The sequence below is a fragment of the Pelodiscus sinensis genome, chromosome 1, assembly GCF_052426305.1.
Source record: "Pelodiscus sinensis isolate ZL-2025 chromosome 1, ASM5242630v1, whole genome shotgun sequence".
Classification (NCBI taxonomy): domain Eukaryota; kingdom Metazoa; phylum Chordata; order Testudines; family Trionychidae; genus Pelodiscus; species Pelodiscus sinensis.
Window position 1 is genome coordinate 15849045 of NC_143052.1, and position 20690 is coordinate 15869734.

General features: G+C 44.5%; 1 protein-coding gene across 4 annotated transcripts in view; it reads right to left on the minus strand.

The window, feature by feature from the left end:
- The window catches only part of BEND7 (BEN domain containing 7), a 69543-nt gene that overhangs the window by 18113 nt on the left and 30740 nt on the right, over positions 1 to 20690 (minus strand). For all 4 annotated transcript variants that reach the window (XR_012903142.2, XM_089778360.1, XM_014570483.4 and 1 more), the window contains 2 exons: positions 13391 to 13616; positions 8735 to 8854 (listed from right to left, as the gene is read on the minus strand). Coding sequence is in view for 3 of the 4 variants with exons in the window: in XM_089778360.1 (XP_089634486.1) it covers positions 8735 to 8854; positions 13391 to 13616 (346 nt within the window). In the remaining variant the exon portion in view is untranslated. The remainder of the gene's footprint in view (positions 1 to 8734; positions 8855 to 13390; positions 13617 to 20690) is intronic.

Below are 20690 nucleotides of genomic sequence, written 5' to 3' on the forward strand. Positions count from 1 at the left end.
GCTTCAGAGATGCGCCTTGTTTCGAGAGCTTGGCATCCCTTGTGGATGAGACTGCGCCAGGGAGGGCAGTTGTGTGCCAGCGATTCCCAGGTGGTTGTATCAATTCCGAATGACTTCAGGGAGGCCTTGAGTGTGTCTTTGTAACGTTTCCTCTGTCCACCATGCGAGTGTTTACCAGTAGAGAGTTCCCCAAAAAGGAGCTGCTTAGGTATACGTTCGTCCAGCATACGAATGACATGACCTGCCCATCTAGTCTGTGCACTCATCAGCAGAGTGTGGACTGACGGTAAACTTGCTCTAGAGAGAACCTCAGTGTCTGGTATTTTGTCTTGCCATCTGATGCGTAATATTCTGCGAAGACAAGTCATGTGGAAGTGATTAAGCTGTCTTGCGTGCCTCCGATACACAGTCCACGTTTCACAGGCATACAGGAGGGTGGCGAGTACCACGGCTCTGTAGACCTTCAGTTTTATTGCTTGGCTGATTCCTCGACATTCCCATACAGTGGGGTGCAGTCTACCAAAAGCAGAACTTGCCTTCGCTATTCTGCATGTGACTTCTACGTCAATGTTAGCTGCATGGGAAAGAGTGCTGCCGAGGTAAGTGAACTGGTCCACTGCCTGTAACATCCGCCCTGTGACTGAGATTGTGAGTTCTGTGTACGGTGCATAAGGGACAGGCTGATACATAACTTCGGTCTTTCTGCTGTTAATGGTGAGTCCAAAGTTGTCACAAGCTGTGCAGAACTTGTCCACACTAACTTGCATCTCTGCTTCAGAGCCAGCGTACAAGGCATAATCATCGGCAAACAAGAAATCTCTCAGAACAGTCTCTTTCACTTTGGTGATAGCCTGAAGTCTCCTCAGGTTGAAAAGATTCCCGTCCACTCTGTACTTAAGGCTGATTCTGCCAACGCTATCCTGGAAGGCATCATTCAGCATAGCAGTAAACATGATGCTGAACAGTGTAGTGCGAGTACACAGCCCTGTTTGACGCCATTGGTGACGGGGAATGCCTTAGAAGATTCTCCACCATCTAGCACTCTGGCCATCATGCCATCATGAAACTGGAGTACCATCTGAATGAATTTGGGGGGGCAGCCAAACTTTGACATGATCCTCCACAGACCTTGCTGGCTGACAGTGTCAAAGGCTTTCGTGAGGTCAACAAAGGTTGTGTAAAGTTCACGATTCTGCTCCTGACACTTCTCCTGAAGTTGGCGCGCGGCAAAGATCATGTCAATAGTCCCACGGCCCTTACGAAAGCCACATTGTGACTCTGGCAGGAGGCCACACTCCAGATGAGTGACCAGACGATTTAACATCACTCTTGCAAGGATTTTACCTGCGATGGAAAGCAGTGAAATTCCCTGATGATTGTCATATACCTGTCGATTGCCCTTCCTCTTATAGAGGTGTACAATGGATGCATCCTTGAGTTCCTGAGGAATGGATCCTTGCTCCCAAAAAGACTGGAACATCTCGGTGAGCTTCTCTGTGAGTAAGTGACCACCGGCTTTATAGACCTCTGCAGGTATAGCATCTGCCCCTGGAGCTTTGCCGCTGGATAGCTGGCTAACAGCTTGTGAAACTTCGGCTACTACCGGTGGATCATCCATGGCGCCGTTGATGTCAATGTGGGGAATCCTCTCAATCGCCTCGTCGTTGATAAATGACGGTTGGTTGAGGACCTCTTCAAAATGTTCAGCCCATCTCTGCAGGATCTGAGCCTTCTCTGTAATCAGAGTTGTACCATCTGTACTAATAAGGGGGGAGCTCCTGAGAGACTTAGGTCCATAGAGAGTGTTGAGGGCTGCATAGAACCGTTTCAGGTCATTCCTGTCAGCATGCCCCTGAATTTCAGCTGCCTGGTCACTTAACCAAGCATCCTGTATTTTACGCAGTTTGTTCTGGACTGTCCTGCGAGCATTTGCAAAGGCATTCTTAGCAGATGATGATGGATCATTCTGATGTGCACGATGAAGGCGGTGCTTTTCAGCAAGTAGAGACAATATCTCCCCATCATTCTCATCGAACCAATCGGGCTGCTTGCGCGAAGAGGGTACCAAAATCTTCAGTGCAGATGAGTGGATAGCATTCCGGAAAAGTTCCCAGTCGTCCGCAGCACTGCCTGCAAGGTGCAGGTCAGAAAGCTTGCTTTCTAGATCCTCAGTCAATGCTGAGGCTATGCTTGGGTTCTTTAGCCTGGCCACATTAACTCTTTTTATGGGCTTGCTACCTTGTGGCCGCCTCTTCATTCTAATTCGGAGATTCATTTTGGAGACAATGAGCCTGTGATCTGTCCAACAATCAGCACCACACATGGCCTTGGTCACTGTGACGGGGCGCCCCCCGCCCGTCCCTGGGGCGCCGCCGAGCAGGCATTCCTGGGGGTAAGGGGGGGCCCTGCAGGGGTTGCGCGGCGTGCACGCGGGCCGCGCCGGGGCAGGGAAAGCCGGCCGCCCCCCCCCCCGAAGCGGTAGTGCCGCGGCAGCCGACGCGGCGGTAGCGGGGGCAGCACTTCCCCGCCTGGAGTGACAGGGGAGCCGGCCAATGGGGAGACAGGACGGGCGATAGGGGAGGCGCCCGCCCGGTGACGTGAGCAAAGGCGGACGCCCGGCAGGAGATTTAAGATGGACCCCCGTCCGCTCAGGTGGGGGGAGAGAGGAGTCGGGCGGCAGCCGTGAGGGGGCTTGTTGCCAAAGAGGCGGAGGTCGGAGCGAAACCACCTCCCTTTGAGCCCAGCCACGACAGTCCTCTGGGCTGGGGAGCCAGCCCAGAGCAAGGTGCGGACATACGGACGCTCGAACGCCAGCCTGACGGACGAGCCCAAGGTGACCGCCCCGAGGCGAGGGAGGAAGGGCGCCTGAGGAGGGAAAGGAAGCAGCCCAGGGCAGAGCTCATTGGAGCTGGCGGGCTGACGCGTTTCGGCATGGAGCCCCGTCAGCCGGACCGGAGCTAAATACCTCCGTGTCCTTAGGGCCCTGGGCTGGGGCCCGTGAGTGAGGGCGGGCCCGGGCCCCCCTTTCCCTCCCCTCTCCATAAGGGGGGGAGAAACGTGTGAGCTGGTGACCGGCCGTGCGGCTGCACAAGGCACGACCGACAACCCGCATTCCCCGTCTTGAAAGCGGGAAGACTAGACATTGAGTGGGAATCAAGCCCACACGGGACGTGGTCAAAGGACCCCGAAACGGGGGTCGGTGGGGTCCCCCCCCCCCTTGTACAGTCACTCTGACATCTTGCCTGTCTTTTCTCCTGACAATGACATAGTCGATAAGATGCCAATGCTTAGAGCGGGGGTTCATCCAAGAGGTCTTGTTCCGGGTAGGCAAGTGGAATGTTGTGTTGGTGATAAGAAGGTCGTGCGCTGTACAGGTCTTCAGTAGGAGTAGGCCGTTGCTGTTACTTTAATTTGCCATTGTCTTTCATTTGCCCACTCCATGTCTGCCAACGACTCCATGCCAGGCTATTGAGTCGCATCCTACTCTTGCACTGAAGTCACTGAGCAGGATCAGCTTGTCGGTGCTACTCACAGTTGATAGTAAGGAATCCAGTTCTTCATAGAACCTGTCTTTCATCTCGTTTGGGTTAGTCATTGTGGGAGCATAGGCACTGATCAGAGTGGCTTGGTTTCTATTCTGTAGCAGAAGCTGTAGTGTCATAAGCCAATCATTCACACCCTTGGGAAGACTGGCAAATTGCTGAACAAGGTGATTCCTGACGGCGAATCCGACTCTAGCATTGCGACGCTCATCGGTGCCACAACCACTCCAAAAAAAAGTATAAGAACCTCCAGTTTCAGTTAGCTGACCTTCATTAGCAAGACGAGTCTCACTGAGGGCTGCAATATCAATGTTGTATCTTGCAAGCTCTCTGGCAACCAAGGCTGTTCTTCTCTCTGGTCTGTCTGTTGTAGGGTTGTCCAAAAGCATGTGCACGTTCCAATGGTGAGCAATGTCACCATACGTTTAATCTGTTTATTTGTATTTGTTCGACCAACATAACGGGAATCCCGCCAGCCGCGGTAAACTGGCCAGGATGTAGTGAAGCAGGCAATGTTTAGGGCACCTTTTCTAGTCCCTTCCCTAATTCTACGGAGGTGAGCAGTGCGTTCCTAAAAAGGACTGCTCAGTCGCCCAGGTAGACGCCAGATTTCACTGCTGCTTCGATCAGTAAGAAACGACCATTAAACCTGAGCCACTTGTATGCAGGTCCATGACTACAGCTCCCAGTGTGTCCACACTTGCTGCTTCATCACTCGCCCATCGCCACAGGACTTCGAAGGTTGCGATAATGATGATGGTAATAATGTGGTGTCGAGACTTGCGCGTGATTTGGATTTAAGTGAGGAAAAGTTGTGCAGCGTCAACCTCACTCTCTCTTCCCAATTCCCATCTGGGTCCAGTAGCAAGACGAAAGTCAAGACAGCTGGAGATGGGACTGGGCGCAGTGGATGACCAGGGCATCTTCTGTGTCTTGTCCTGCTCTACGCATTCCACAACACTTGTGGAGACCGCCTTCTTGACCGTTGGACCTTCCATTGGTCTCATCCAATCCCCCGGAGTCTGTCTTCACATGCTGGGATAGACAACTCCCTGTCTCACCGAGGGTTTTGGGCCCATCGGCTACCATCATCTGGTTTGGCCGGCCAGTCGAAGCCGTTGCCTGGGGTGTGGCTGCTGTCACATGCAAACAGCTAAGAGGAGCCACAGATGAGAGCTGGGTGCCAGGTGGGGGCCAAAGGTGGACGATCCGCCTTTGTTCAGCCACCAGAGGTGCTACCCCTCCCTGACACACCCTGACACTCCATGCTGTTATATAGCATGTAATTGAATAGTCATATAACTGCATCAAATTTTAGTGCTTACACAACTATCTGATAGTTCCCAGGGTGGGGCCAGCAGCCAGTGTGCTCCCAGTCCCACTCCTGGGGAGCCCCCTGCCATTCTGCACTGCTGCCACTGATACAGAGGCAGTAGCGCGGGGTAGCAGCAGCCTCTGTCCACGGGAGGGCGAAGCTCCCCGCAGACTGAAGCTGCACCAGCATCCACAGAGCAGCCTCAATTCAAGGTGAATCTGGGCCTGTTGCAGTTGGAAGCTTCTCTGCGGCAGCAGCTGCTCCATGGATCCCAGCAGTCTTTGTTTGTGGGGAGCTTGGGTTCCCTGTGTACAGGGGCTGCATCCGCAGAGTGGCCTCTGTCCAAGGCAAGCCCGGACCTGCCGCAGACAGATGCTGCTCTGCGGAAGCCTACCCTGCTCAGGTGGAGTCGGCTTTTAAGATGGCTTCCCCCGAGCACTGGCTCCTGCTTGTCCTCCTGCTGCCTCTGTGGGAGGTGGAGGGGGGAAACGCCACAGCAGACCAACGCTGTAGCATTTAATTTCAGAAAGGGGAACTATGCACAAATGAGGAGGTTAATTAAACAGAAATTAAAAGGTATAGTGCTAAAAGTAAAATCCCTGAAAGCTGCTTGGAAACTTTTCAAAGACACCATAGTAGAGGCTCAACATAAATGTATTCCTAAAATTAAAAAAACACAGAAAGAGAACCAAAAAAGTGCCACTGTGGCTTAACCAACTAGAAGAAGCAGTGAGATATAAAAAGGCATCATTGAAAAAGTGGAAGTTAAGTCCTAGTGAGGAATATAGAGAGGAGCATAAACTGTCAAATGAAGTGTAAAAATAGGCCAAAAAGGAATTTGAAGAACAGCTAATCAAAACTTCAAAAAGTAATATTTTTTAAAGTACATCAGAAGCAGGAAATCTGCTAAAAAAACAGTGGGGTCACTGGACAATCGAGACACTAAAGGAGCACTCAAGCACAGTAAAGTCAAAATTCAAAATGGTCTGGACAAACTGGAGAAATGGTCTGAGGTAAATAGGATGAAATTTAATGAGGACAAATGCAAAGTGCTCCATTTAGGAAGGAACAATCAATTTCATACATACAGAATGGGAAGTGACTGTCTAGGAAGTAATACTGCTGAAAGGGATTTAGGGGTCATAGTGGACCACAAGCTAAATATGAGTCAACAGTGTGACACTGTTGCAAAAAAAGCAAACGATTCTGGGATGCATTAGCAGGAGTGTTGTGAGCAAGACATGAGAAGTCATTCTTCTGCTCTGCTCTGTGATGATGAGGCCTCAACTGGAGTACTATGTCTAGTTCTGGGTACCACATTTCAGGAAAGATGTGGAGAAATTGGAGAAGGTCCAGGGAAGAATAATAAGAATGATTAGAGGTCTAGAGAATATGACCTATGAAGGAAGACTGAAAGAACTGGGCTTGTTTAGTTTGGAAAGGAGAAGACTGAGAGGGGACTTGATAGCAGTTTTCAGGTATCTAAAAGGGTGTCACAAAGAGGAGGGAGAAAAATCATTCTCCTTAGCCTCTGATGATAGGACAAGAAGCAATGGGCTTAACTTGAAGCAAGGGGGGCTTAGGCTGGACATTAGGAAAAACTTCCTAACTGTCAGGGTGATTAAACACTGCAAGGTCCTCTCATGGACTGATAACTAGTTAAAAGCTAGGAAACAAAGGGTAGGAATAAATGGTCAGTTTTCATAATGGAGAGAGGTAATTAGTGGTGTCCCACTGGGGTCTGTACTGGGACCAATCCTAATCAACATATTCATAAACAATCTGGAGAATGGGGTAAACAGTGAGGTTGAAAGATTTGCAGACAAGACTAAACTGCTCAAGATAGTTACGTCCAAAGCAGATGTGAAGAGCTTCAAACGGATCTCACAAACCAAAGTGACTGGGCAAAAAAATGGCAGATGAATTTTAACGTTGATAAATGAAAAGTAATGCATATTGGAAAACATAACCCCAACTATATGTGCAAAATGATGGGGGCTAAATTAGCTACTGCCACGCAAGGGAAAGATCTTGGAGTCACTGTGGATAGTTCTCTAAGACATCTACTCAATGTGCAGCAGCAGTCAATAAAGCAAACAGTATATTAGGAATCATTAAAAAATGACAGAGAATATCTTATTGCCTTTATATAAATCCATGGTACAGCCACTTCTTGAATAACGTGAGAGATGTGATCATCTCATCTCAAAAAAAAAAAAATATTGGCATTTGACAAAGTTCAGAAAAGGGCAACAAAAATGATTAGGGGCTTGGAATGGCTGCAGAATGAGGAAACATTTCCAAACTAAAAAGTCCCAGTTTTATTAACGTAGACTAAAGAGGGAATACAACAGAGATCTATAAAATCAGGTCTGATGTGGAGAAAATAGATAAGGAAAAGTTATTTACCTGTTTCCATAACACAAGAAATAGGGGTCACCAAATGAAATTAATAAGCAGCAGGTTTAAAACAAACTAAAGGAAGTATTTCTTCACACAATGCACAGTCTAACTGTGGAACTCCTTGTCAGAGGATGTTGTGAAGACCACGACTAACAGAATTCATAAAAGAACTAGTGGCTATTAGCCAGGATGGGTAGGAATTGTGTCCCTAGCTTCTGTCAGAAGCTTGGAATGGGTGACAGGGGAAAGATCACTTGATTATTTGTTCTGTTTTTTCCCCCTGGGGCACCTAGAATTGGCCATGGTCAGAAGACAGAACACTGGGATAGACGGACCTTTGGTCTGACCCAGTATAGCCATTCTTAGTTTATTTAAGAAGGGTCTATATATAAACACACACAATTTCAACTGGTTAAGAATTTAATTCTACTTGGTTCAAAACCTATAGCTTTGCACTGTCATAATGGATGCCGCTGTTCCCGATGTCATATCAGGAACAGTACAATTATTTGCAGTGAGGAGCAGTAAGAAAAAGGAAGCAAGCAAAGAAAGGTGTTTGTAAGGCAGAGTTCTTGGTGTGTTACAAATAATATGCTTCATACAATGGGGGCAGGTGCTATTGGAAAGAGAGTTCTTAGAGGCCTGGGAATACTTGCATATGGAGAGTCTCACTTCCCTCCCCAGCATTTTTTGAAAGTCCCAACATAAGAAGAGTGTCCCCAGGAGGAAAGTGGGCAAAATACTTCAAAAACAGACCAGTATAAGCTGATAAAATAATTACACACACGTCTTTATTGGGGAGAAATGGTTTTCAGCTTCCTGGAAATTCTACCATGGATTTTGATTATATAAATTCTCATTTCAACTGTAACTGACAGAACATGGCCAGAGTGCAGCGCTGACATTCCCTTAATTGTAGGACTAGAGCCCAAGGATGTATCTTCACTGCAGTGTTAAATAAGGTAATCAGCATCTGGGTCTGAGCACTTGGATTAGCCTAACCTCAATGTGGGCAGTGACACTGCAAAGCCAGACTTGAACTGCTGCCACACTTGCCCATGTGTGTCACTAGGTCTTCTGGGTACTTATCCAAGGCTATCATTTCAGGAGGGGACGGGGAGGCTACAGCTGCACATACTGGGACATTGCTTGTTCTTATTCCCCTTCCCCTCACTATCAGGGAGAAAAAATCAAGTGCACAGCTTGCCTGCATTCTTCTCGCTCCCAGCTGGTGAGGGGAGGGGCAGAGGAGTGATACATGCTGGCTACGTCTACACTGATTTGATTTCCGGCTTGGGGATAAGCCGGAGAAAAGCGCCAGTCTAGATGTGATTCTCCGGAAAATAAAGCCTTTTCCGGAGGATCTCTTATTCCTACTTTCAAGTTGCAGGTGCTCAGTGCACTTCTGAAAAAAATTAGGCTCTGTGACTGTAGTCTTAGGCTAAGTTGTTATTTCTGACATTTTCATGCTTACCTGAGCCTCTTTTTAACCGTCTTCTTGCCAGTTTAATTTGATCTTGTAGAATCTGTACCCAGTCTCGGGGGCCAGGAAGTTTATCCACGTGGTTAGCAGTGCAATACTTTTCTGTGAAGACTAAAATAAAAGGTAACATTTTTTAAAAAATGTGTCTTATCAAAACTGAAAAGAGGGGGAAAAAGAAGAGAAGATTAAAAATAATACCAACAATAACAAAAACCGAGGTTAAAGCAGTCAAACCTGGGAGGGCAAGAGCAGAGGGCAATTCAACGTTCCGTGTATCTTTAAAAATATGATTTTGTACATAGATACTATATTGAGTAGCTGCTTATAAAAACCTGAGAGAGAGAAAATGTCTACATCTCATGTGATATACTCATGTATGTCACATATACAAAATCTGTATTGAAATAATGGTGAACTCTGACCTAAGCCTCAAGGCATGATAGATATTTATAACTATCCACCATATTCATTTGGCATAAGTGGAGAACTGCAGTTCTCTTCCTGGTACTTCTGGTTTCATATGGTCTTGTCTGTCAGGCTGCTAGCAAGCAGGTGATATGAAGAGAGCATTTATCATAATGGCAAAACATATATAAAAGCAAACTGCTTCCAGGAACGGAGTGCTAGGTGAGCACCCCATCCCCAGCATGCCAAGACCCTGCAGCAGCTTCCCTGGCCTGACAAAATCTTTAACAAAATCTGTTTCTCAGGGTTGCTGGATTAAAGAGGTTCAACTGTAATAATCAACAACTGACCACAATATATCAGAGTCTAATGATGGGAAAGATTACATTATCCTTTGTAACAGACAATAACTTGAATTCTAGTAAATTAAAAAGATAATAGTTTTAGCTTCTACTTCTCTGCCAATTTTTGTGATTTTACAATCACATTTGCTTATTTGTAAACAAGATTTTTCTCTCCTCTATGTTGTATGAAAGACACACACAGAGGGAAATGACTACATGGGGACAACAGTGAAACGGGCACTCCACAAAATGTGCAGAAAGTAGAGAATTAATCCTGTAACCATTTTCACTTACAGCAGAGGTGGGGAGCCTAAGACCCGGAGACCAAATGCAGCACCTGGCTTCCTTGGATCCGGCCCCCAAGGCTCCCCCCCAAGATTGTAAAGATGGTAGGTAAAATATTTTCAGATAGAAGGCTAATTTTCAAGTGGACAGTGTCCCCTTAAGTTTTCTGCTAATTTTTCCAATGAATATAGCTTTTTCTCTATTTCTGTATCCACATCATGGAAAAGGACTAAAAGCACCACTAAACAATATCCAAGAAGTTGGCAGAGTAAAGTCTTAATGATGATGCAAACAATATGATGTTGTTCTCATGAAGATTTCACACTGGCTCAGTCATTACTTGGAATAAATGAAACCACAGAATCTTATAGCATAGCTCCTCAGGGAAAAACAGTGCTATTGGAGCCAGGCTGAGTAAAGTCCCACAGTGTGTCAACCCTTGGCAACATGTTACATTAGCCCCTATGAAAGAATTCCCCTAATGAAGCATGATAAGGGTCATGCACTATCATTTGGTTATACTCTAAATGCAGTGAATGCAATCCTCTTATTATAGCAATGCCTAGTAGTGCTACACAAATACCTTTCTATTTCCATTACAAACTCCAATTTTTAGTGGTACGTAACTCAGGCTTTTCAATTTGCATCAGTGACTGAGGCTTTCTACAGTGGGGAGAGTTTTGTTACTTCAATGGTGTGGCCCCACCTACTGGAAATATCTGTCCCTTGCTACCTTTGCTCCAGATAAGCTGATTTTAAAATTCATATTCAAACCTTCCTGGTCTCTCTAGCTCAGGGATTGTCAAACTCTGGCATGCGGCTTTTCAAGGTAATCCACTTGTGGGCCGCGAGACAGTTTGTTTATGTTGGACGTCCTGCAGGCCTGGCTCCCGGCAGGTCCCAGTAGCAGCAGTTCGCTACTTCTGGTCAATGGGAGCTGTGGGAAACCACAAACTCTCATTTCATGATCACTTTCACCCAAGCTGCCTTCCACTTTCAAATTCTCAACCAGTTCCTCCTTGTTTGTAAAAATCAAATCTAGAACAGCCTCTCCACTAGTTTTTTTCTCCACCTTCTGAAATGAAAAAGTATTACCAATGCATTCCAAGACCGTGTTGGATAATCAATGCTCTGCTGTTTGTTATTTTCCAAACATTTCTGGGTAGCTGAAGTCCCCCATCAACCAGAAGTCCTGTGCTTTGGATAATTTTGCTAATAGTTTATATATTATAAAAAAAAAAGCCTTGTCTAGACTCTTCTTCAAGGTTAGGCAATCTATGGTAGATCCCTACTATAAAAGCACTCATGTTTTTTATCTCTTTTATCCTTACTCAAAAACACTGTAGAAGTCTGTCTCTTATTTTCATCTCAACCTCCATCCAACTTTATACATTTTGGATATACAAAGCAAAAACACCTCCTTTTTTCCCTATTCCTGTGCAAACTGTATGTTTCTATACCAATATTTCAGTCATGTAAATTATCCCACCAAATCACTGTGATGCCAATTATGTCACAATTGTGTTTATTCGCTAGTATTTCTAGTTCTTCCTGTTTATTCTCCATACTTATCTTATTATACAGACATCTAAGATCCTAATTTTATTTCTCCGCTCTCTTGTCCCTGCTATAATGATCCAGGATCCCCCATATCTCGAGCCTTCTCCCAGCTTTCCATGATCCATATAGTCTTCTCCCCCAAGTTAGCTTATGGCAACTCATAACTAGGAATGAATCACATGTACTTAAAAGCTCCAGATGGTACAAAATGCAACAGCTTGTCTAGTTAACATAGACCACCCCTCTGCTTTCCTTTTTTCACTAGTTCCCTGATTAAGTTGAACAGAGTCTTTATCCTAATATTCAAAGCCCTGGACCATAATTTCCCTAGCACCTACATTCTACTGGAATCCTGAAACCACTGATCAACGGGGAAGACAACTCAGAGGTGGACAGAACATTCGGAGGAGCTTGACCTAGACCACAAGTACACATGCCACTCCCAGGAGTATATTAACCCATCTAAATGTAAAAATAGGTAAACAACAGGCCATATACAAAGCACCAGTGAAGTCAGCACAAACTAAAATTTCAAACAATGGGCACTATATATATATATATATATATATATATATATATATACACACACACACACACACACACGCACAAATATAATTACAATATTTATATTGCAGTTGATTTATAATTTATATGCTAAAAATGAGAAATGAAGAAATTTTTCAGTAATGGTGTTCTGTGACACTTTTGCATTTTATGAATGATTTTGTAAGCAAATAATTTTAAGTTAGGTGAAACTTGGGGATACACAAGATAAATCAGACTCTTGAAAGAGGTACAGTAGTTTGAAAAGGTTGATAGCTACTGACATATGGTGTGTCTATACAGCAGGGCTTAACTCGAAATAAGCTATGCAAATTGAGCTATGTCAATTGTGTAGCTTATTTTGAAATTGCTTATTTTGAAATTGGGAACATCTATACAGCATTTATTTCGATATAGAGCACTCTTCAGGTGTGTCTAGACACAGTGTTTTTCCGAAAAAAGTAGCCTTTTTTCAAAAAAACTTCACCTGCGTCTAGACTGCATTCTTTCAAAAGTAAATCAAAGGAATGCGGCAGTTTTTTCGATCACGGTAAACCTCATTTTACGAGGAATAACGCCTTTTTTCAAAAGTACTCTTTCAAAAAAAAGGCGCTACTGAATGCAAACTGTGCATTTTCGAAAGTGAGAATCTAGACTCTCTTTCAAAAAAAGCTGCTCGCTTTTTCGAAAAATCTGTTTGTTGTCTAGACGCTTTCTTTTGAAAGAGGCTTGTAGTCTAGATGTATCCTTCCTCTGACTTCCCTTACTCCTGGTACAAGGAGGGTTACAGGAGTCGAAGTAAGATGTTCTCCAACTTGACAGTATTTTGACATTATTTCAAAATAACTGCCTACTGTGTAGACGTGGACTAAGTTATTTCAAAATAATGCTAGTTATTTTGAAATAATGTTGCTGTGTAGATGTACCCATAGACTGTGGAACTCACTCCCACCAGACAAGCAGAACCACATCATCACTGACATCAGAACTAGATTCATACATAAGTCATTTCTTTTACTAGATTTTCCTCAATAAGATCTTCTCCACCTCTCAGTCAGTCAGAAACCACTAATCCAGTTATTCACAGAATAGATATGACACAGTTAATCTAATGAATGAGCAGTGCATTTCTATACTTGGAGCGAATGTTTCAGGTTGTTTTCTAACTCACACAGAAGTACTCAAGTACGCTGACTAAAGTATTCTGGTCACATTTTCAAGCTTTTTGCTGCAGCCATAAAGAAGATAAAGTTGACATTCTTATTTCACCACATGCCTTTAGAGGGGAGAGACCCTATGCATGGGCTTCTATGGCTTAATCTGGCCTGGAGGGACCACTTCAGAATTTATGGAAAAATTATAAAATAAAAGAGTGCACATTTTCTGACTCAAACTCCAGGGAATCTAGCTAAATGGCATTACTCAATGTATAGAACACAGTCTCAACTATGCCCATGCGCGCACACACACAAACACGCATACATGCACACAAAACAAAGCAGAAACGTACCTTTTATTGCGCCCACAATATTTTGGTCTAGTCCTTTCCGGTTGTCATTAAGTCCTCTTTTTCTTTTGCCATTAGGTAAAGAGTTAGCCAAGGTCTTGTCATCAAAAAACGCACACACCAACTTTCTAAACAGCAGGCTTCCTGAGCGAGTATAGTTTGACAATATAGAGTCCAGCTGAGATTTGGGCATAAAAACATCAAAGCCTTCAGCAAGTTGCACTTCTGGCTACCAAAGGAACACAAATAAATATTTTAATTCGAATATTATTCACACACACAGTTTTACATGCACACCCAGCAAGACTTTATTGTCACTCCATGCATGTGATCACGTAAGCTTTTTTCCAAGAGTCATGATAACAGTTTATTTTACTCAAATAAAAGTAACCAGTGAATGAGCACATTACAAGGCAAATAAAATACATTGCATCTTTATGTACTACTGCAGATACTCAACACTAACTATGTTACTTCAAATCTCTGCACAAAACAAAAACCCAAAGGGTGAAAATACCTTGCTATATCTAATTACAGGTAGGACCCAGAAGGTTACCACCAGAACATCATCATCTGAACAAGGCCAAATAGCTTTTTAAAATAGGGTTTATAGGACCCTTTAATGGACCGGATTCATTCCCGTGGGCACAGGGAGTACAATCTGTATCCTTAGGCACAAATGGAGAGGAACATCAACAGGGCACCAGAGAAGGGATATGTTCTCAGAGGAAACAGGTGTTCTCAGGGATATGTTCTCAGAGGAAACAGTACGACACCCATCTTCCAGTAGCGAACTGGCTTAAAGTTCCATTCAAAGCTTCACAGAAAGTCAAATCAGTAGGATCTAACAGTGCAAGGACAACCCATGTGTGTTAAAAGTGGCAAAAATAATAATGATTGCTCCCAAATCCTGTGCTGGTTTACCAGTCACTCCCTTTTCTGTTATCATGTATGAGTGCATCCTTAAAACATGATAACATTAAATTGATACTTATAGTAAAAAGAAATTGTGGTAAATCATATAGCTAAGCGTCATTATCAGAAGAGAAAGGAAAAATATCACTGCCTTGTATTTCCGGTACAGCTAAACTTTGAAGTCCAACACTTTCCAGCGGTCTTTGAGAGGGTCCCTAACCCCAAAATACACATTGGGCATGAAAGATGTATATTTTGTTCAATTACACATTTTTAGCCTGTTTGCTCAAGCAACATTTTGGTTTTGCTTTACTAATGCACGCATTCACCGGCATATACTGTGGGTGCATTTTCAAAGACACTTAAAATTACAGGGCAAATTTCATCCTAACATGCCTCCTGCAACCTCATCGAAGGCAGGTCTACACTACAAGTACAGGTTGATCTAAGCTGGGGTTTTTTTTTTTTGGTTCGATATCTTTTCTGAAACCATCTAGCAACCCTAGAGGGGAGTCAGTTTTTAAGCTGGCTTCCTGCAAGCACCAGCTCCCACCTGCTCCCCTGTATGTAAATGTGTAACCACTAAAAAAATCCAGTGGTTACAGTGTTACACAAATACTTTTTAGTTAACATCCCTAATACTAACCATAATATACTTATGAAGTTGTTAGGATGTGAATGACAGATGGTGGGTAACAGATATTACTTTGCCAGACTTGGCTTGAAACTTTGGTCAAGTCTGTACATACAGAGTGTCTTCTGAAGATGCTTTCTGCTGACATGAGCCAGTTCTCCTGTTGGCATAAAAAAAATGTCCACAAATGGCAGAAGGTATGTCAGTGACAGACACGATTAGCCATTTCTACACCACCGTTTATATTGGCAACACTTATGTTGCTCAGATGTGTGAAAAATAACATACCACTGCTGAACATAAGTTACACTGGCATAAGAGGTAATGTGCGAAGCGGTAGAGCAGCTACATGAGAGATCTTACAGCAGTGCAGTTGCGTACAGCTCTGTTGCTGAAAACTCTCTAGTGTAGACATAGCCTTTGAAATCTAAGGCCCAGTCCACACTGACAAGCTTACAACATCACAGCTGTACTGACACATCTGTGCTGCTGTAAAGAGGGCTTATGTTGCCATGTTATGCTGATGGGAGAGAATTCTCTCACATACATTACAAAACCAGCTCATCAGGCTTCTTCCATTGACATAACGCTGTGCACACCAGTGCATATGCCAGTAAAGCTTACAGTGCTCAGAGGGTTGATTTTATTCACACCCACAAACAATAATCAGACATAGCTTAGCAAGATTGCAGTGATGCAAGGAGGAAATGCCATAAACAAATCTCATTAATACTGCTGTGAATTATCTGTGAAATCCACCTGTGCATTGTGCAGGGCAGGAAGGACAGAATCTGTTACACACAAATTGATTAATTTATTTTAAAAAGCCTAAACTAAACATATCAGCCACATAAATCGATTATATAAATCCTGATTTACATCTGCTTTACTTTAGTAGCAAATTATTCTTCAATCAAAGGCAATCAGTATCTAACTGAGCTTTCATGGACAGCTTAGCATGTGATTTATTAAATAGAATAGCTCTTGTTAGCAATAATAAGAAGCAAGGTATAAAGAACAAGTATATTCATGTGTAGTGTAACTTTCATTATCTGCATTAATAGTAAAGCAAAGACAAGGAAGTTTAACTAAGTAAGTGATCATTATATTTTACAAAGGCTAATCTGGTTCATGGGCCACATTCTAACCTCTGACTCACTGATGTGACTCCAAGGTACCTCCAGTGAAACCTTAACATTGGTTTACTGAAGTGGAATAGAGATAATTTCTAGCAAAGATGTAGTGAAAATAATGGCATCAGTTAGCAATTGTATAAATCAGTACATACAAGCGGCAATTTGTACAATTCTTCAATGAGATTATTTATATACTGTACTATCAAAACTGCCTTTCAGCTTTCCTAGGGGCTCAGACATGATGACCGTGAGTGCAACATAAATGCCTATAAATAAACAGAAGGAAAAGATAAAACAATGCCCTCATTCATTTTTTTTAAAGTGAGATTATGTAGTCCATTCAAAATGTTTAGAGATTGCATTTTATTTTCACTGGCAAATACATCCATTCCTAAACTTCATCTTTCTTCTTTTTAAAACAAAACTCATATAGTTTAAGTAATAAAGCCTTGCTTATCTTCAGAACTGTCCTAAGCTGCACTGCGGCTGGAACAGGGAAGTTACTCACCTGTGTGATAACAACGGTTCTTCGAGATGTGTGTCCCTGCGGGTGCTCTACTATTGGTGATGGAGCGCTGCCGATCAGAGATTTTTCCAGGCGTGCCTGGTCGGACCATGCACGTGCAGCAGGGGCATGTATCATTCGCACCTTTGGAGATTGGGTGTGCACGTGGCCCGACTCTCCTCAATTTCTTCGTGCACGCCCTCTTGCGTGTAATGAATCTTAAGAAGAGCGGAGGAAGAATGGGTTGTGGAACACTCATCTCAAAGAACCGTCATTACCACACACGAGTAACTTCCCTTTCTTCTGCAAGTGATGTCCCCGTGGGTGCTCCACTGTTGGTGGCTATGGAGGAGTACCCACAATCTGGCAGGCGGGCTTTGGATTAAGTATTGTGCATCGATGAAAGGACTGCATGAGCTACAAAGAGGGTCTTTGCCCACAAAAGCTTATGCTCCAATAAATCAGTTAGTCTATAAGGTGCCACAGGACTTCTTGTTGTTTATGCAGATTCAGACTAACACGGTCACCCCTCTGATACCTGTAGAGGTTGAGTCTACTTGTGAAGGGATTGCATACTGTCTCATGAATGTGTGGTTGGATGACAAAGTAGCTGTTCCACGGATGTTATTGAGGGAAACACCCTTCAGAAAGGCTGCTGAGGTGACTAATGCTTGCATGGAGTGTGCTCGGGGCGGGGGTGAGGGGGGAGGGAAGAAAACACACAGGAAGTGTTCTGCCCCATGCGGGAGCAACATTGGGTGATGCAAGACATTAGCAGCTTGGAAATACACTGGGATGATAACGGTGTTCCCTGAGATCATTCCGCAAGTGATAAAAAGAGCCTGTGATCTGCGGAAAGGTCATGTGTGGTCAAAGTAAAAGGATAATGCCCTGCACACGTCTAAGGTACACAACACTGCTTCCTTGTGGGACTTATGAGGCTTTGGGTAGAAAGCAAGGAGAACAATGGACTCACTGATGTGGAATTCTGTGCAAACTTTAGGTAGAAAAGTAGGGTATGGAGAAGTGTCGGTTCCTCTGATAAGGAGTATAACGTGTTCTCCTATATGGTGGTATATACATTCCCAGAGTACATAATGTTATCTGGGAGTATTTACTAGAATGTAAAGCTTCATTGGTGTCTGCAGCAAAGAGTTTCTTCTTGTCAAAGTATAAGTCCTCGACTTTAGTTTGCAGCTCTTTTGGCACTGCTACTGCTTACAGCCAAGAAAAATGTCACATGACTATTGAAGTAGCCATTGCTCTTGCCGCTGTATCAGCAGCATCCATTGCCATCTGAAGTGCTGTGTGTGAAGCAGCATAACCCTCCTGAACAACGGATTTCAAAATGGGTTGTTTGTCATCTGGTAAACGCTGCATTAATTCAGTTAGTTTGGCATAATTGTCGAAATTATGATTTGCGAGTAAGGCAGTGTAATTAGCGATTTGGAGTTGCAAAACAGAGGAAGAATATACCATCCTACCAACCAGATCTAGTCTCTTATCATGGGCAGACATCTTGTATTGGGTTTTTTTGGGTCTCTTAAGTTGCTGCATCTACGACTAAAGAGTTTGGTTGCAGATCCAGGAAAAAGAAATCCATGCCTTTTGAAGACTTGATATTCTTCTAATCAGCTCATTTGTTAGTAGGCAAGGCTGATGCCAGTGTCTGCCATACTTCACCTTCAGCTTCTAGATAGCTTCATCAACTGGAAGCACAATCTTTGATTTGGCTGCTGGGTGTACGTTCTTTAAGAACCTATGTTGTTTTTCCTTAACCTCAGACACAGTAACCTCCTGGCTGTTAGTGACCTTTTTTAAAAAGCTTGTGAAATTGTTTCTGGTCATTGGTTGGAAATGTGTTGTCTGGAATGACCACCTCTTCAGGAGAGGGCAATGACTTGTCTGTTGGTGAGGCATCTTGTGGTTCATGGTCCGGCTCGTCAGTGACCTGTCCCTTTTCGATAACTGGGTCCTCCATTGGTAGAGGAGGGCTATGGGGGGGGAAGGGGAAGTGATGATGGCCTGTGGACAGGAGTGGGTGGTGCTGTGGAATGATGTTGCAATGGAACGCAATGGAACACAATGGCGGCATGGTGACCACCATGCTGTGTGGTGAGAGTGATAGGACCATTCAGAGTAGCAGGCGGGGCAGTGATGGTATTGCGGAGAGTGTTTGTCATAAGGCGTATATAATTTGGTTGGAGAGGAATGCTGAGAGGAGAAAGCACCACTCTGGTCAGCCTCATATTCTGAGAAGTGAGAGAGAACCGGTAATCTCGGCAAATGGGGGGAGTATCTACAGGCAGTCCCCGAGTTACGCGGATCCGACTTATGTCGGATCCGCAGTTACGAACGGGGCCCTCCCTCTCCCTGGTCTCCAGCAGACCAGGGAGAGGAAGCAAAGCGGCGGAACACGCGGGCAGCAGACAGCCCAGACGCGTCTGGGCTGTCTGCTGCCCGCGTGCTCCGTGGCTTTGCTCTGCTTTGCTCCCCGTCCCCCTGGTCTGCAGGCCAGGGGGACGGGGAGCAAAGCAGAGCAAAGCCACGGAGCCTGGGGTTCTTAAGTTGAATCTGTATGTAAGTCAGAACTGGCATCCAGATTCAGCCACTGTTGAAACTGCATACAAGATTCATCACACGATGGTTGAGATCTCAGTGCCACCATCGGTACTGGTGTGTTGGTGCTATGTTTGTGATACGAGCAGTGCCGAGAATTAGAAGACTTTCACAGTGTGGGTGACATAGCTGCTGATAGAGGAGGCATTAGTACCGGGGGTGGGGGTAGGGAGGGCACCAGTTCCAGGCATGGTGACCATGGTAATGGCCTCATGAATTTAGCCTTAGCTTTTGGGTCTGACTCGGCACCTGCGGTGTTGGCACCATGATGTTATCTAGTTCCGAGTCCACCCGCAGCTTCAGTGCCGTTGATGGCCGTTGATGCCAGTGCCATTGACTGCAGGGTTCTTGCTTTAGGTTCTGCAACTGATGCGGCAGGGGGCAGCTGGTGCTGGATGTACCCAGCTTGTCTCCAGTGCTGAATCTTGGAGCCAGGGAACAGGCTCGAGAGACCTTCTTCTTTGGTTGTGATTCAGAGGAAGTAGAACTTGCGCATTCCTTCTGTTTAGTAGAGGTCTCTTGATGAGTATTCCCTTTTTCAGTTGCTTGGGACTCAAGGGCTTTATTGAAGAGGAACATTCTTAATCTGAGCTCCCTATCTTTTCGTGCCCTGGCTGTGAGGCTGCAACATTGCACGCATTTTTGAGGGAAGTGCACCTCACCTAAGCACTGAATACAGGATTCGTGGCCGTCCAAAACAGACACTGGGTCACAACACGTGTCGCATTTCTTAAATCCGGATGAACCAGGAATTGTTTTGGTTCTTCCTTGGTTTTTTGTTTTGTTTTGTTTTGAATTTGGCACTACCTTAGTCTCTTGGTGAGGGGGCCATTTGAGGCCCAGTTTTGCTGCAGCATTTCTCAACAGGTTGAGGGGAAACTATTTACATGAAGAAACAAGTCTTTTTTGTTTAAATGATTAAACCTAGAAATTCCAACAGAAAGATTTATAAGTGATTAACTCACTAATTAAATCTGTTTTTGCTCGCAGAAAGGGAAATGGAGGAGTTTTAAGCTCTATCTGTGACTGAGGGTGGTACAAAGGAACTGAGGGGAGTCAAGCCACGCACAGGATCTCCAAAGATGCAAATGACATGCATCCTTGCGGTGCATGTGCAGCTCAACAAGGCATTGCTGGAAAAATCTCTGATCTGCGGTACCGGGATGAGCCCATCACCAACAGTGGAGCACCCACCAGGACATAAGTCGAAGAAGAAGGTTCAGAGGCTGGAAACATACTGAACCATTAAGTGTGGCAATAGTGTACATTAATTCCAAAATAACGGAAGAAAAATAAGACCTGATTTTTAAGCCAACCATTCTTTTAGGTGCAAACCTGCCATCTACAACAGTGGTCTCAAGCTGGGCTCCATGGACATGAGGATACTCCATAGGTCTGTAAGTAATGTATGGGGCCACTGGCCCCACTGATCAATTCCTCCCCTTCCCTCTCTCCCAGTAAATTCTGCATGCTGAGTAATGACTGTTTAGCAGC